We start from the raw sequence: 19,108 nt of genomic DNA, 5'->3' as shown, positions 1-19,108 counted from the left end.
GAAATTCATTCATGCAGTGTGTATACGAAAGCGTTCATTTAAAACCATTAATTTAAAGTCACTGCTATGTTGTCTCACCTCCCTGTGGAGAAAATAATTATCCAGGGTCTTTGTTGCTCCCATCATCATTGCCCTACTGCCTGCTGGGAAATTTGCACAGGGACACACACTTACACATGTGATGCACATCTGCACAATAGGGGTATCCCTTGGGTGAAGAATCCTTACAAAAATAAAGCTGAACTCAGAGCATCTCATTAAGAACTGTTAAAACTGTTATTCACTGGAAAATAGGATTTACTGTTTCCCACCAAACATGCAACAGAAAAGCAATTGATAGTTGAAGAAAGAAATCCCTTATTTACTCTTATCTTACTGTACTCTAATTTTAAAACATTTTATGTATTTTATTTGAGTAACAAACAGTAAATAAGAGTAACAGTAGATTGTGCATAGCTGTTAAATGAGAAAAATGGATCCATCCTTTTAATAAATGATGATCTGAAAATTGTAGCTTGCAGCTTTTTTATTCTGACATGTCCACTTGTGATTAATTTAATTTTGATGTACAAATACAGCTGTTCTACAAACTACAAAGGTCTAATTGGTGAGATTTATGAAGTCCAACATACATACCAGACAGGTCAGGAATAAAGTTATGGAGGAGTTTAAAACAGGATTATGTAATAAAACAACATCCACATATTTAAACATCTCGTAGAGCACTGTTTAATCCACCATTTGAAAGTGGAAATGAGTGTAGTATAACTGCAAACCTACAATGGCCATCAAGCTAAAGTGATAGACCAGTCAAGGAGAGCATAATTCATGCAGGGAGATAAAAGGCTATTTACAGAAAGCTATTGTGGGGAAATCTCTTATATGATAGGACATCTATCCACAAATCTGCCCTTTATAGAAGAGAGGCAAGAAGACAGCCATAGAAAGTTTAATTTGCAAATATGTTGAAAAAGCTCCCTTTGGTTAGATGAAACCAAAATGGCATCCATTCAAAAATGCTAAGTTTGACAGAAAACCTACACTCCACATTCCCTTGAAAGCACCATCCCCACATGGTTGTGGTAAGATCATGCTATGGGGTTGCTGGTTTTAAGCAGTTATAATAGTAGAGAAAAAGCTGAAAAGTTTAGGCTGGGGTGGGTATGTAATGTGTACCTTCCACATCACATACAATAATGTGGAAGGTACAATAATCTGAAAACATACAGCCAGAGCTACAATGCAATGGCTGCAACAAAGCATATTCATTTAGAAGGATCTGCCAGGTATTTGCTGAGCAGTGTAACTTATGTTCATATATGTTACATATCCAATATGACTTTGTATGATCTTGTAGAGAGAATCCACAAAAAAACTGGAGCTGTAATTGCAGCAAAAATATTCTTTTGTTTGGGATGAAAGTTGTAAAAACTACGCACCATTTTCATTCCACTTCACAATCATTTGCTTCTTTCTGTTGGTTGGTTCATCACTTGGAGATTGTGGTTGTAATTTGAGAAAAGAAAAAGTCAAAGTTCAATTGGTTTGAATACTTTAGCTGGTACTTTAGCTGTCAGTTGGACTGATGTGTGTCCAGCTTGCAAGAAAGAGAAGGTGCTGAAAAATCTGGAGGCATTTTCCTCATAAACCCCCCACAGCTTCTTCTGCAGGAGCTGATACCAGCAGAAGGTGGTTCAGAGGGTGTTGCACTGCTCATCAATAACCACCACACAAACACAAGCTCTTGTTTCTCTCAGAGTGACATGTTGAGGGTGTGGAGAAGATACCCACACACACCAAAACATGCTGCCACACAGTCTGTTTATACCGGACACTGAACAGATCTGGAAGCAGTGACACTGTTGTCATGTCAGGAACTTTTGGTTCTCGCAATAATTTGGACTTCAGTTAACAATTATTCTGTTTTTTTTTTTTTCAGTGTTTTCACAAGAACTACTGTCATGAAGAAAATGTTTCATTCATATTATACATAAGTGTATGCTGATACTTTCATTAATTTTCCTGAACCACATAGATGACATGATTCATGTGGAAGCTCTGTCAATTCAACAAAGGAAACCTTGTCAAAGTTAAACAATTGCAGATATATTTTAGCATTCCAAATGCAGACACAAAGTGTCTATCTGCAATTGTTACAAGTTTTATGAGATTAGAATTTATTTTCTGTCTTTTTTATGGATAATGTGGTCTTGCAGGCTTTATCAAGCAGAGACCCCCACTGAATTCAAAGTGTGAAACCACCAGAGAGAAGACAGGTACTCAGCTGGAAAATGGTGGGCTTCCATATTTAGGTGTGACTCATACCTCAACCTGAGTTGTATCTTGGAGTTATGTTCACAAGTAGGGGCGAAATCAATATCTGGATCAATGCAGCTTTTGCAATCATTCACTAAAGGTGGCTAATATGGACTTAAGAGATTGTCACATTATTTCATTGCATTTATTGTTGACAGAAGTGTTGGAAAAACAACAGGTTCTGTGAATGTTCCAGTTATATAACTTGTACATTTTGAAAAAGTGATTAGTCACTATCATTAAAGTTTCTTGAAAGTGCCTGGTAAAATCCAAGAAAGTATCTAAGGTGCACGGGCAAAGTACGCATTAAGTTCCAGGAAATTTGCAGTAAAGTTTTCAGGTAAATTCATGAAGCTGTTGTGCAATTTTTTTTCCCAACTTCAATTTAATGTACCATGTGGATAAGTAAAAAGAGGAAATCCAGCAGATGACCAAGTTCATGTTTGTTTTACAATACCATGGATGTGACTACAGTATTAATAAAAATGTCTTGTTTTGTGTTTTGAAAGTTGTTAAAGAAATGCTCACCAAATGGGGGTACAGTTACTGTCTTTGGAAAAATTTACTTTATTTTATTGTTTACTGATCTAACTTTGGAGAAAATGTTTTATAATTTATTTTATGAAAATATTTTACAGAAATTAAGATGTTTCATCATTGGGCATCAATTAAATGGGGCTCGTGTTGCAGTGCTCATGTGGCGTCAAAGATAAAATGTTAAGTTGTTTTATAGTGAAGTATTCTAGGACCACTTTTCAATGTTATAGGAAAAAACAGGCAACAAAACAATCCTCCCAAACATGTAGACAGCTGAGTCGCACAGGATTATAAGTATAAAAAACATTTTCAGCTTATGTGTACTCAAATGCAGTGTTGCTTCTGTAATCATAAAGATAATTTAGTAAAAATAGAAATTACTTATACATGATCTCTGGAGTGTTGATGTCTTTCCTCTTCTTTGTTCCACTCTGTTTTAATCTTGCACTACAGCATTACTCATCCAAAACCATCTGCACCCATAATAACTCCAAACTCACTTTAGTCTTTTCTATTAAAGTTTATTTATTCTGGAAGCAGTACCACAACTTGTCATTCTAACTAAACACAACGCCTCCCCTCAGGACTTGTTAAATGTTACTAAACTGTTCTAAATTACTGCCAGCTTGACGGTGTGAGCGCGTAATGGATAAACATCTGCTAGTTCATCTACAGTTTGGGTGTGTGCATGTGCAGCATTTCTCTACATCCTTTTTCATTCTCTCTTGTGTCTCACATGTGTATCTGTCCATGCTCAGTAGCGCCACCAGCAGACTGCTGGTTGGTTTCATCACTAACTGCTTATTTTAAGGCACTGTTTTGGATAGAGCTGAGCAGATGGGAAAGCCTTACGGCACTCAGCTCTTGCTACTGCTATTTATAAAATGAGAGCATCCACAGTAGAGACACTGAAGAGGACAGGGCATCTAAATGAACAACTTCTTTGCATCATTGGTTTTCTGGTTGAGTGGCTAAAAACAAAAAATTGAGATCTGATGAAACAAACTCATTAACTGAATTTGTGTTTTTTTGTTGGTTTTTTTTTTACGGATGTGACAGATGTGATGTGTCAGTAATAAAATAATCAGATCAAAATTGGCATCAATAATAGGTCTCTGACTTCTTGGCTGGCTTATAAGGAGACCATATTTCCCTGTATCAGCAGTTCTGCTTTTTGTTGAGCACATATCTGGGACATCTCCAAATATCTGTTTTTCTAAAAGTAATGGAGAGTGTGCATCTATATTTTAGTGACACAGTCTCTAAAGTTAGCCTGGAATAGGAATATTTTAACTTTATTTTTAGTTATTTGCCTTACTTTGTCACTGGAGTGTGGTTTTTATTTAGACAGTACTCATTGTTAAGTGTAGACTATACAGCAGCTCAAACAGGGAGGCTTTGGAAAGTGTGTTTATACCTCAAATGTTTGATGAAGACCTTAAAGCTGCAGTACAAAGCTCGGAAAAAAAGCTTTGTTTCTCTAGCACAGCTTCAGCAAACTGGCAATTTTCAGCAGCACATATACAAGCATGTTTGACAAAACTAAGACCTTCCTTTTAACTGCGATTGGTTGGTTCTGACTCTTCAGATGGCAGTAGGACCACTAGGAGGAGGCAAAGGAGCTCATATTTTTTTAACAGATTATGTCTCATATTATACTGTCAGGACATAGTTACACTTTTAACAAGTATATAAATAATATAATTTTATAAAATTTACTGACTGCACCTTTAGTAAACAGTATTAGCATGTGCAAATAAGGAAAACATGTATCATTCATGAAATATAATTAATTGGTTTAAAAAGTAAATATAGAGTATTATAGGTTCAGACAACTTTTGTTTCAGTAAAATCAAGTCTTTTGAGGAATGCCTGATGTGTAGACATTATATCACAAGTAGAAAGCACTAAGCTTGATAATAATCTTGCTAATACATGAGTTAATAATGTTTTGTAAAATGTTTAAACAGTATGATGTTTGCAATTCTTTCTAATGCAAAGGCCTAAAAACAAAACCAAATTACCAACTTCATTGCGTCAAGAAAACTTTAAAAGATTAGCTGTGACATCTCTGCCTCACTCAATGTTACTATTATACAACTCTTGCGGTGGACAAAGTCACTTTTTATTTTTTGTGCAAAGTTTCCTTTTCCTCTTTCAAGTAGAGTCTTGCATCGAACAATGCTTCAACAAACAAAATCACAGTTTGTCACAAAGAAAAGGCTGAGTACTGTACTGTGTAGGTTGTACATCTGTAAGGTGTATTCAGTTTTAGTTTCTGACCTGTTTTTACTTGTCTTTTTGCTCTCTGTTGGACAGGAACATGGATGCATGTAGTCTCCTTCTTATTGTTTGTACTTTTTCACTCTTCTCTAAAAAACTATTGTCCCTGAATTTTCCTTGGGATAATAAAGGTTACCTCTAGCCTTTTCTTGTTAATAAAGGAACCCATATAAATTTGTTCTATCTTTTTCTTACTCTTTTTTAGGTCCTCCTAGGTTTGCCATACATTTTTATTTTTGGGACAAAAACTTTATTGTCCTAATAGTGATAACAGGTGTCAGTGTGTTGTAATATTTCACTCTTCTGGAAGGCTCCCCATGGGTACGAAGATGTACCCTGCAGTGATTTGCTCCCATTTCATTGCATCAAGCAGTCCAGCTCTTATGATGAATGACAAATTATCTTGATTGCATTTGGTATTTCAAGTTGATCCTAATTAATAGTAAAGTGGAGGACACTCTGGTGTGGAAGAGGTCATTTCTCTATGTTTAGGGAACTGTTAAGGTCTTTTGAGACTTTCTGTGCTATATTTGATCTTACTCAGCCCCTATTAAATCCACAAATGTTTGTTTTGTCAAAATAAAATGTTTCAAGAGACACTTAGCAATGTCATACACAGTGAGTTGCAAGGTTTAAATGTCTTTTTGTTTCGTAATGTTATAACCAAAACTTCTACACAAAGTTGCATTGAAAATTTTGAAGCTAATGTATCATTTTCCATTCACTTCACAAATCTGTGGTGAGCATTAATGTTCAGCTCCTGCGAGTCAATACTTATAGAGATAATTAAATAGATGATTAAATAATATTTCACATTTCAATTAAAGCTACCAATCTTTGGTTATATGTCTTTGCACATTCCACACAATTTGTTTCGAAATGTCTGCACATCTGGAAACTGAAAAATGTTGCCTTTTTTAATTTCACATTTTGTTTTATGTGAAATTTAGAGACTTTATTTTTATTTTATTTTTCTATTTAATCATCTGGCAAGAGCAACCTCTTGCAGACATGGAATGTGCCCTCAATATGGCATGTTCTGGCTTTCTTTCAGCAATGCCTGAGTTTTATTTAGGGATGTATGAGATAAGGGGGAAGACTCAAATTCAGAATTTTATTGAAAAATATTAAATATCACTCTGCTTACTTCACAGTTTCATACCACTTTGTGTGAAAGTCCTTTAAAAATAGATTAGCTTATGCATATGTCAACATATGTATAAGTTTACAGGTTAAAAATACTTTTGAAATGCAAAGTAGATGTAAAATTATTCTCAGCAGTGTTAACTTCCTTCGGGACAGTAATGTGAATAGCATCTTTTTCTATTTATTTAACAGGGTAAGTACTATGTTTAGGCTTTCTTTTTAGCTTTTTTTATTGAATAAACAATTATTCTGTTTTTTTTATAAACTGAAGTATGTCATTTTGATTTTTCCTGAAAAATACAAATTTAAAAAACAATCAGCTTAATGAAAAATAAAACAGCCATTTCTCTTTTGTGTATTTATTTTTGGGGGGAGATTTTTGTCACCATTAAGGCTTCGTTTGAACTGTTTCTCTGTTTTTCCATAATTACATTTAATTTGTTTGTTTAGTTGCTCCCAAAGCACCATAAATAGGGAACACTTAAAATTCTTTGTTCATTCCAGAACAATAAGGCTGGTTAACAATAAGTTACTAGTTGTGGCCCCTCAATTTACGCAGTATTTGACAATGGGTTTTGCACTTAATTTTGTTCTGGTTCGCTAAGATTAAACAACAGAACAGTATGAATTTAAACTTGGAAGTTTTAATAATCTGTTTTGACTGACCATTTGATACATAATTTTGTCATGTTGGCCTTTGAAATAGTCTATTCTTAATGATTGTTCATATTTTATCCCTTTTTTTCTACTCCAACAGGAAAATCAAGACCAACTATTTCATTGTGTCTCTGGCATTTGCTGATTTGCTTGTGTCAGTGCTTGTGATGCCGTTTGGTGCCATCGAGCTGGTCCACCAGCACTGGATCTACGGTGAGACGTTCTGTCTGGTTCGGACGTCGTTGGACGTTCTTCTGACAACCGCGTCTATACTCCACCTGTGTTGCATCGCTCTGGATAGGTGAGGATGTTGTGTGCACCTCTAACCTCAAACTCTGGCAGATTTCTTATTTCTAGTCAAAATAATTGCAAGGGAGATGCAGGATTATAGCTCAGAAAAATAAAACAGAGCACATTTGTTACAATACTTTCTACTGAAGTCTAACTCCCTGTTTAAGCATATCAGCCTGAAGAAAGGTGACCTTCATAAAAAACCATTTCTTTTAGAAAAGCTTTTTAATTCTCTGTTTGCTGAGAAAACAGAGAAGCCATTAAACCATCCAGCACACTACAAGAGGAATTGTTTTTGTTGTTTTCCTCAAAAACACACTGGGCAAACTTACATGCACCTTTTGGTGTTCTAACAAGGGTTTTGCCTGCAGATAAAATAAGATGCCTATAACAACTTTTCTTGGGCTCATACTTTAGTGTTTAACTACAGAATAAAAGTGAGTAAAAACACAATCTAACTGATATCTGATTTATTCAATCACTTTCTTTTTGGCAGCTGTGTGATTACCTCTGGTTAATCTTCTGTCTATCATCAGAAGATTTAGCCTTTATACTCCTTCTTACTGCTTCTAGATAGCCAGCTAAATTTATTATAACGCACATTGCAGTTCTATAGCATACAGAGAGTGTGTAAGTTACTAGGTACTAAAGGCATTGTGCCAAAATTTTAAAGGCTAGAGGTAAGAGGGAAAAGTAGATTTAGGACTGAATAGACTTAATTGCCATCCATACTCCTCAGAGACAAATGTTCATAATAAATATTCCCCAGTATAGTGTTATTTTACAGGCAGAATTTTATTTCTGTGGCATCTGTGTGTATTGTGGTTGCAGTTGTTTGGTTTATAAAAAACGCATTTTGTTTATTGTGATTATCGACCCTTTGGTGAAACATCAGCTCCATTTCTTATTATTGTAGCTATATTTATTTTTCAGACTATTATTTAAGTATAAGTTAACTATGACAACTGTATATCACAGCATATTACAACTGCATCTTTTTTGTAACAGTATATTTAAGCTACAATGTCTAATTCTTGTCAAAAACATAATACATGTTATCTTATGAAGTGACCATTTGTGCTAAGGGCACAAGCACATTTGGGAAGTACTGAATAAAAGAGATTAACAATATATGAAAAAAACTGAAGGAAGATTTAGCTGAACTGACTTTCAAACAAAGTCTGATTCCTAAGAAACTGAAGTAGAATGGGAATGGTATGTGGGTGGTTCATATCAGCTAATAAGAACCAAGGACAATTTTCAGCTAAGACAAGCTACGGAAGAGGAAATGATCTTTTCATAAAATTGCCTTGCTGGAGGAGCCTTGTCATTTTTTATACAAGCAGCTGCCTTCACATACTGGCACAGCAGTGCTTCCATTTCTAGTTTATAGCAAAAACAATCACCACAATTTCCTTGTAAATCATGTCACATCTTCCAGTGAATCCAATTTCCGTTCTTACTGTAATTGGCTGCCTGTTTGGGTGTTTTTGTTGAAGCTTTTATCTTTGTGCTATTAAGGAACAAGATGTATTGTCTTTGCACATCATCCAGTATTTCACACTTGAATTAATTTTCTATTTTACTTGCCCTTCTTTAACTTTGACTTGCACATGCTTTTCATCTGAATATTGCATGGTAAACACTCAAAGTAAGATCTCAGACATGTCAAAACAGTTTTAAAAATCATCAGTTATTTTAATTTAAAAACAAAATATAAAAATTGTTTTTGTTTTAACATGTGCACTGAAAGCTGATCCATAATTTTGTTATACTGTCCCTTGAAATAACAGTTCTATTCTGTGTAGTGACAGATCAGGCTTTTCTTTATCCAGGCTTCTGTAGGAAGCGTCGAAGTTCCTTCAGGACTGACTAAATATTAGCAGCTTTGCTTGTTCTCAATGTCTCAAGTCAAATTAATGAAAATTAATAAAAACATTTGGGAAGCTTATATTACTCTATGCACACAAGAACTCATCACAAATCATTTGGTTTAATATTGAAATATTGCTTTTGACCATCGTATTTTAAACTGATCTATGTAGTTTAATAAAAATATATATATAATTATTTTGATTTAAAAAAATATATATATTAACCTAGAAGACAACCCATTACAGTTTCTGTACTACTGACTCGGTGATTAGTTTTAGAATATGCAGCTTTAACAAACTACAACTGCAATGTTATTCTGGCTTATTATTTCTGAGTCTTTATCAATTTTTTTTGTAAATATGAAAGACTTACAGAAATAGAGCATGAAAGAATATTCTTATGTAAAACTGCAGGATTTGACCATGAGCTAATGAAAATGTCCTTTAAGCCTTTGAAGCAAAACCTAAGTTTGACTCTAAGTTGATATGTAAAGCTAAGTAGAGGTCTAAAAATATTCGAGACGCACATATATATTAATATTAACGAATAACTAAAGCTGGCACTGGCAACTGGAACAAGTTTAATCAGATTTAACACTGGTTTTGCTTAATGTCCCTTAATCAGAGTCTTTTGGAACCAGTACTTCCTCCTTGTGCAAAAATTGATCTGAGTTTGATAATGTATTACTGATGCTTTAAAGTCTAATAACACTTTGTCTTATTAGATAAACAATTTGTTTTGACATTAATTTTATTACATCAGATAAACACATCTGAAACATGTCGTTAAGGTTCAGAAATAGTGCTACAAAAATAAAAAATATATTAAGTTTTCATAAAGAGGCTGCAAAACGTTAGCTCTGAAAACTCAAGAATACAGGGTTCTTTCTAGATAACAACCTACTGATTAAGTTTTTAGTTTTTCTTTCAAACCTCAGTTGAGTGGTGCTTAATTATATGATAATCACTTTGCATAGCAGTATACAATCCACCGCAGAATGATTGCATCATTCTTTACCACGTTGAAACACTGGTTAGAAGCATAAATTTCAAGCATTTTTTTAGCTTCAGAGACCATCTTGTGGAGAAAATAATTATCTGATCATTGATTTGGGCAGTATTCCCAGAGGTGTTTTATTTAGTTTAACTAAGAACTGATATCCTTTAAGGATCTTGTGAACTTTGATGTTTATTTTTGGTGAAGTAGGTCAGACAAACATCTTGAGGCAGAAATTGTTGTTTCAACCGCAGGCTAGTGATTTTTTTCTGTTTAAAAGAAAAAACAAGGACAATTTTATTATTATTATTATTATTATTATTACTTTAGTTGAAGCTCATAAACCTCTTGCCTCAACTTTTTGCTCCCTTTATACTATTCGGTGCGGAACATTAGATAGGTTGGCTGGCAAATGGATGTTTAATAAAGTCGTTCAGCCCACAGACTGTTTAGGACTCATGACAAGGCCGTGGCTTGGAGCAAGGTCTTATAGATGATAATAAAAGCGCAAAGGCATTTTCTGTGACATGCAGCTCTACCCTGAAGGCACAGATAATGGTAAAACATATCAGTGGAAACCACTGAGTTGCTCTGTGGAAAAATACTGGGGTTAAGTGCTATAGGTGAGAACCTTCTGATCACATATAATATGAAGTATATTCTGAATTTCAAAACTGATGTGAAGTTTTAGATCGAAGTTGTCCAAGAGGCAGAGAGGCTTGACATTATTATTTCAGGAAGAGCAGCTTGCTCAGTGAAAATAAACCAAAAAAAAAAGCATCTTGTTTATCTATCTCCTAAAAGAAGTGATGTAATTACCAGTGAAAAGCAAAATTAAATATGCTTTACTAATAAAGCCAAAAATCTAAACAAACAAAAAATATACATATATTATATACTGTATGTACTGTATGTATATACAAAATAAATTGTTTCACATTTAATCACAGATACTTTCCAATTTATACTAGTTATTACACAGTGCATCAGTTCAGTTCATTATTCAACTTAATTTAAAGAGCTTTCTATCTAAGGAAGCCCAGCATATTGCCTTGACTTGCAGCATTCCCTCTTCCTGGACGACCATGTAGGTCAAAAGGCAATCAATTAAGTTGAGTAGTTGACTTTTACAGAAATATATAGAGAAATCCCTCATAGCGGGCATATATATAGCGATAGTGGAGAGGAAAAAGTTCAGTTTTTAATGCATGATTCAATTTTTCTTATTTTCTTGTGCTAACATATTCACCTGGATGGAAGAGGCTCTGGCTTTAATATCAAGGATGAGCACTTTATAAATTATATGGTTAGGTCAATGTGCAATGTGGCTTTAAACAAACAAACAAAAAAAAAGAGAAAAAGTGGAATCTGTTCACCGCAGAGAAAACCTGTGATTGATTTATGACAGGTAGAGAAGTGGCTCAAAGATCAGGCCTCTAGACAAATTTTCACACTCTGCATTGTGGACTGCCAGATGCCACAGGTTTATCAGAGCAGCCAAGAAAAAAAAACACTGTTATCCAGAGGCCTGACCTCTGCTCCTGTGGTAAATCAGGCTCAAGAAGCACATTTTGGACACAAACCACAATTTAATTCATCTGTATGCTTATCCATTAAATTACAGAAGGATGGAGCATGTGTTTATAACAGACTTTAAGACAGCCTGTTTGCCATCTGGACAGTGTTTATATTTGTCTCAAAATGTTTTTTTGCAGTAGCCTTTAAAAAGCAACTATTGCAATAGCCCTATTTATGTTCAAAAGCTGTTCAGCTGTTTAATAAAATGAACTGCTCTTATCTCAGCTTTGTCAAGGCAAATCTCTGTTTCAAGCATCATAATTGATAGATGTTGATGTATTTATTTTTATATCAGCAGCTGCTTTATGATATTCCAACCTGTTCACCGTTGGAACAGGTTGGAATATAATCTAGATATTTTAGAGCTTCATGTATCAACTGAGTGAAATGCAGGTGACAATACCATTTTCAACATTTTTATGTTTTACAGATTGATGGGGAAGAAGGATGTTGTCATCTGTAGCTTACAGCTTCCTAAACAAAACAGTCAATGAAGAAAGAAAACATTTATCCTTTGCTTATAATAAATCTTTAAAAGGAAGCATATGGTGAATGCATCACTGAATCACAACAGAAGAAGGCAAGAGACTTTTAAATGTATCACGTAAAAATGCACATCTTTTACATTCATAAAACTGTGTAATATGAAATATGGAACAGAAGCTCAATGAAAGGTGAACAACACATGATCAAATTAAATACAAACTTTGGATATATTGCCATCAAACAAGTCAGTTTAGTGTTAAATCAAGTTTTGAAAAACTAACTGAAGCACCAAAAGATAAACAAAATGAGTGCCATGAAAGCAAAGTTATTGTTCAGTTCGTCAAAGAAAAGTGAAGTAACAATATCAACACTCACATGCTTCTGTTTTATTCTTCATCACTTGGCTGACAAACAACAAAGGTTTTCTTTGTAAGCGTGACAAAGAAAACAAAAAAGTCACACTGAAAGACTGAGAAGAAAGAAGAGAAGGGAACTGAACATGAAATAAAACTGAGCAGCTGCAAATAAAGCTTCTTATTCATAATTTAAGCTGACGATCCTGAAAAGGCCTCTGAATAGAGACTGAAAATAACAACTGCTGCAAGCAGGATGCAGCAACATAAAGGCATTCAGTAGTAAAGTGGCTAACTCAGAGATGTTCACAATATAAAGCACAAGGAAATCAGGAAATGAACATTAAAAATAAGTCTTTTAACAGAACTGAAATACAACTGCATACTCATTAGAGTATCATTTTTTGTTCTGATGAAGTGGTATAGCAAAGTAAAATCCTCATTTGTGCTGTCTAACCAGCTTTTTGTCTTTACAAACATTGAAGATGAATGCTGTTTCAGCATTTTATGGTGTAGAGCAGAATTAAATGAAGTAGAAGCAATTTTGGTGGATAAAAGATAAATACTTTGTCTAGTACCTAACATTTTATATTTTCATACAGGCATATTTCCGAATGGCATTATATTGGTAAATATTCAAACAGCCTTGCCATGCCATGCCCTAATGTTAAAGCGTAAGATATTTTAAATCTAGCACCTTATGGACTACATTGGAAATTTTCAATAGCCCACATCTACCTAAACATCAAAGTATTCATCCTAATCTACTCTTTCCATTAACTAATGTTTGCTAGGACTTATCACACTGCTCCGAAATCAGGTACGTTTCACATTTTAACATGTGGTGATGGTGGATATCTTACGCTCAGTTGTGACAAACATTATTACATGCTCATATAGTCACACTAACATCAGTTCTGCATCAAAGTTGACACATTTTTGATGAAGTTTGTAATGACTCATACAAGTGTATGAAAACAAGGTTTTCACATGTAGCAGTAAACTTTTTGGATCTAAAATTTAAACACTAAAGTACTGTAACTTCATTTGACATTCTCTAAAACACTACTCACAAATGTTCATTAGTCATTACAATGTACATCAGTAATGCAAAAAATTAAAGCAATACAGTTTTGTTTACTTCCAGATAAGAATAATTACTATGTTGTGCATAGCGTTCTGTATTCGAATCTGTAGACAGTTGTCCTTTGCAGATGTCACATGTGCTGCAGCTGCATGCGAATGTAGAGCACAGCAGTACACTTTGGGTTTGGCTGGTCTCAGAAACCAGCTTTCAAGTAAATAATGTCAGAATAAAAATGTCAGAAATAAACAGAGCGACGTGTTTTGCGGATCAAAGGGAAGAAGGGGCCATTTAAAGTGCCTGTGGTCATGACATGCTGCCATTCAACTGTGCTTTGCCTGCTTCTAATCTTACTCAAGCTAATGTGTTGAAGAATAAGAATGTGCTCCTCTGTCCACATCTAATTCCTTTCTGTGAGCACTTAAGCTGCGGGGGTTTGCTTGGATACAGCGTGCTGGAAGTCGTGTGTCTGTGGTTCTGGGCACTTGTATTGACAAAATTCAAGGATTCACATTTGCAGACATGAAGGGGAGTTCTGTCATTCAGACCTGCACATCCACCATTAAAGAATCAATCTGCAACCTTTCAACACAACTACTTTGGGAATTTAAAGAGAAAAAGGGCCTCTTGACCTTTTTTTTCTTAATGCCACAGCACATGGAGACCACACACAGTACACACAAGCTCTCCAAATTACTGATGGCTGTGAAATGCCACGCACTGCAAGTAGGTAATGAGTTAGGATCACAGAGGAGCAGGCAGGGAAGCATCCACAGTGACTGACGATGGCATAAACTGGATTAGCTCTAATGCTCTTGCAGCAGAGCATAGTGTTCACTCAGCCGCCTGAGAAAAGGCAAAGGTTAAAAAATGTATCAGCTCAGCCACTGTGGAAAAGGAATTTATGAGCTAGATATCAAAACTTTCTTTTAAAATGTTCCCAAGCTTAATCAGATATTCATGTGGATATTTTAAAAAATGAAATAATTTTAATAGCAGCAACACAACCAACATAAATAAAAAAAATAACACATATTTTTGCTTATCCTTTATTTTCTAGAAGGTAACAACATTATAATAAATTTATCACCTGTTGACATGATCAATACAAGATTTTTACTTCTTTATCTTGGACTTATTCCCTTCATTAAAACAATACAACAAGAGATGGTTATTTCTTGTAGAAGCATGATTTCAGACTGAATCAATCATAATTTGCTACAATACTGGTATATCATTTGTGTCTTACACAATTCAAGAAAGTGAAGTGGTAATCTTCCCAGTAAGGAATTTTGCTTCATTTTTTAAGATTTGGGGTTGACTAAAACTTGATAAAAAATTTGAAAACCAATATAAAACTTTTGGCGCAGAAAAAAAAAATCTTAAAATTAAGAACAACATTGATGGGATTTTTTTGCTATGTGTAATACAATTGACAACATAATCCACATTTGGCAGAGGAACTAGACTAGATTGTTCTCTCATGCAAATGTCCTTCATATGGGGCTTACAGACATCACAGTGGGCTGATGTTTTAACTGGGCATGGATGGTGATTGTGGAGGCTTTGGATTTCAGCATACAATATACATACGCCCATTGTTTATGCAAGATTGAGATCCAACAAAACCAGGAGAGGTACTCAGACATACCTTTCCTCAGATGCTCACTCAATCTCATTTTAGAAAATCCCAAGACTTTCCCTGACTGGAAGGGACATACCATCCTGCTGAACTGAACAGACTCTCTCGTGTTCATTGTGAAGCCTTGTGAGCCTGCCCAAGAACACCACAAACAGGAATGCAACCCACATGGCAAACCACCAACTCTTCGTACTAAGAATCAGGTTATGGTTCTTTCTTTTGGTCATACAAGGATCTTTCTAAGCATTCACTATTCCACAACAAGGAAAAATGCCACGCTAGTTATTCAAAATATTAGAAATGAGCCTCAGGGTCAATATTTCAGAGTTGGCACAATATCTAAATGTTCTCCATTGTCCTAAGACACGTAGGTTTTAGTTTTAAAATATTACATCCATTGTATACTGTCAATGGCTTCAAAAAACCTGCTTGCCTTTTAAAATGTGAAAGAATTTTTGTAGGTGATGCCATCTGCAGTGAGTATACCTTAAACCAGGGGTGGGCACTCCTGGTCCTCGAGGGCCGGTGTCCTGCAACTCTTAGATGTCTCCCTGGTCCAACACACCTGAATCCAACAGCTGAATCTCCTCCTAAGTGCAGTCAAGTTCTCCAGAGTCCTGTTAACGACCTCATTATTTGACTCAGGTGTGTTGAAGTAGAGATACATCTAAAAGTTGCAGGACACCGGCCCTCGAGGACCAGGAGTGCCCACCCCTGCCTTAAACCATAGCTTAGTACAAGAAAAATTGATTTAAACTAAAATAACCCTCGTAGCAGCTGTATTCCACCTTCACATATTTTCACCCATGTTGCACGTCATACATTCCTCTATATTTATTTTTGCTGCAAAAATACACAATACATGCCCTGATGTGGATGAATCAGTGCACGTTTACATACTGTGCCCCACATGTGATGCAGTTTTACATTATTTTTGGCATAGCTGGAATATTCAAAGGCCCACACAAATAACCTGTTTGCAAATATACGCCTACACATCGAAACATCAGGTCAGAAAGTTTAGCCGGTTGACTTTGTCAGTTTCCTGCAATCTGAGGGCAGTTAAGCTCCAGCTTGTTTGCACAAACAAACACTTCCACATGCAGAGATGAAGCGGATTTGTTACAGTATGCGTTCATCTCGTAAACCCTCTTCTGTTTATTCACTTTTTTTTTATCTTAATGAATTTTAGTCTCACTGGTTTTATTTGGTGTATTTCTGTTTCCTCCTTCTTTCTTTCACACAACTATCTAATATGTTTGCATTTTTATTCATCCTTTTCAAATAAAGTATAGCTATTTGGATACCATTGACTGATAGCATGCTGTCTGGGCTTGAATTATACTCTGAACCTCTGAACTTTTCTGCGTGCTGTTTGCATGTTTTCCCATTCTGAGGGTTTTCTGTGGGCACTCTGGCTTCCTCCAACAAACTAAAGATGTGAATGTAATTAACTGCCCTTTAGGTGTGACTATGTACAGCCATGGTTGTCTGTCCTGTGTCTTTCTGTAATAAACACGGGACAGACTTGTGTTTATACCTGTACGGGGTATAAACAGTGACTGCTGAAGATAGGCAGTAGTAGTAGGACGATTGAACAAGTATAGAAAATGGATAGATAGTAGAAGTTATATTGTACACAAAATGCTTAAAGCATAGATTTTATCAGTCAAATGATGAAACAACATAAAAACTAGATGATGAAACATTAACTACATTGTAGCAATAAAGCCGGTGTAGATTTATAGCTCATGGGAATGCATGCTTGGAGAATTTGAGCATTAAATATGAGATGGCAGTTTCAGGGCTTTTGCTTTTATTTTAAATATGAAAAAATAGCTAGCTGCAAATAAACATGTTGCCACATTATTGGCAACAAGTTGCCAAACTTGTTGCTTCGTTATGAACCCAGGTCAATAAAGTTTCATTATCTGATGGATAAGAAAGACACTAAAAATTGGTAACAGTTTTTGAGTTTAATTATCTAAGCATAGAGAAAATAAGACAGATACGATTAAAAAAAGAATATGAAGAATTAAGTTAATTTATTCTCACTGAAATCCGTAAAACTTTACACTTTACACTAAAGTTTACATCACAACAAATGGATAAGTAGCAGTGAGTAAAAAAAAGTAAAAATCTAATCACAAACAAATCATAACATGTTTAGCTGGTCATAAATAATAGACATAAATTGTACACATGTCTGCACATCGTTGAAATTTGTAACAGTAGATTTCAAACTGTGGAAGCAGAATTCCTTTACAAACTCCATGCATCACAGTAATTCAATGTCATTTTCTCTCCTCCATTAGCAGGTTTGCTAATAGTTCTGATCTTGTTCTTGTTTTTAGCACAGCAAGTAGCTACATCATTGTAGCTGACAGAATTCCACTTTAAAAAATAGCCATTATGTCTTTTATGTTGTACTTCATTGTGGGTGAACAGAACATAGTGACATTGGCTCCTTTTTCAGTGGAGAATCATGTAGAAAGTTCAGTGCATGTCATATTCAGAATAAAATAATTTAATATTGGTAACATTAAAACAGAAGTAAAATATTTTCTAAGTCAGAAGGTCTTTCCATCCACATATTTTAAATAATTAAAGCATCTCCTCTGTCCTAGAGGAGCTTTTACCCACAATATGCAACAGAAACAGCATACCTAGTTTCTCTTGAATTCAAAATATTTTAACACTGAGATTTTCATCTTGTTTATCCGATTTTATGAATATATTTGAATGTAAGTGCTGTAAACTCTCAAATATTTTGTTTGCACACTAACACAATGATTATGTTTAATTTTATGTTTACAGAAAATGTTCGATTTTTTTTTATCCTGTAAAAAAATTACTACACCACAGTAATTTAATTTTGACTAAATAAAATAGTGCTGCCCTAACCAACTGGTTGATTTCTATTTTTTTGATCTGCAGGTTACATCCATTAAAAACAGCTCAAATAAACAAAATAATTAAGAAGGTATATTAACTAAAAATAAGGCATAAATAGTCAGTAGGATTACAAAGACATGACAGTTGTTGAATAAAATGTGTGGAATATGTTTGTTTGTTTTTTTCAGTTTTAACTTTTCTGTGTAGAGATCTAATACAACATGGGTTAGAATGTTTTTGCAAATTCACTGGGAACATAGTTTTGCTTATCATGCCAAGAGAGCTAATTTAAAATATAGAACGATAAACAAAATCAGAGCAGCACACTGCATCTTTTGGTATTTTCCATGGACAAAATACTTGTGATTAAAAAGCTGGGCTTCTGTCATTGGGATAAAACCTAATTTTGATACTTGTTAGTTTATTGGCAGCTTGATTTCTTTTGGCTGCTTCTGATGAACTGAAAAATCTGCTAAATCTTTTGATTTGAGCTGATCCAATTTTCCTCCCTGCAATGATCTCTCTGCAGGTACTACGCTATCTGCTGCCAGCCGCTGGTCTACCGGAACAAAATGACGCCCATGCGAGTGACTTTAATGATCGGTGGCTGCTGGGTCATTCCCACTTTCATCTCTTTCCTGCCCATCATGCAGGGCTGGAACAGCATCGGTATCGACCACCTGGTGAGTTGCAGGAGTTTGAGTTAGAGCTGGAAAAGGATTTATTTTAGACTTTAGGTTACTTAGTTATGTACTTTATATATTGTCAAATATGTTGAGCATCTCAGTGGGCAACAAAGCAATTGCAGGGAAACAAAGCTATAAAAATAATCGTAAATACAAGTCTTTCAGGACATTGTTTGCATAAGAGGTTAGTGTCCACATGCAACAATGAGATAAATTGTTGTCTCATGGATCTTTGTTTACTAGACTGAAGAAATGTCTCATATGTTGCCATGAAACCAACATA

General features: G+C 35.0%; 1 protein-coding gene across 4 annotated transcripts in view; it reads left to right on the top strand.

Moving 5' to 3' along the window:
- htr4 (5-hydroxytryptamine receptor 4) overlaps positions 1-19,108 on the top strand; it is a 139,445-nt gene that overhangs the window by 75,976 nt on the left and 44,361 nt on the right. For all 4 annotated transcript variants that reach the window (XM_023328141.1, XM_023328144.1, XM_023328143.1 and 1 more), the window contains 2 exons: positions 7,040-7,240; positions 18,669-18,822. In XM_023328141.1, the coding sequence (XP_023183909.1) occupies positions 7,040-7,240; positions 18,669-18,822 (355 nt within the window). The remainder of the gene's footprint in view (positions 1-7,039; positions 7,241-18,668; positions 18,823-19,108) is intronic.

This window comes from Xiphophorus maculatus, chromosome 23, assembly GCF_002775205.1.
Source record: "Xiphophorus maculatus strain JP 163 A chromosome 23, X_maculatus-5.0-male, whole genome shotgun sequence".
NCBI lineage: Eukaryota > Metazoa > Chordata > Actinopteri > Cyprinodontiformes > Poeciliidae > Xiphophorus > Xiphophorus maculatus.
Note: the sequence above shows the minus strand (reverse complement) of the source record. Positions and strands in the feature narration are given on the sequence as shown.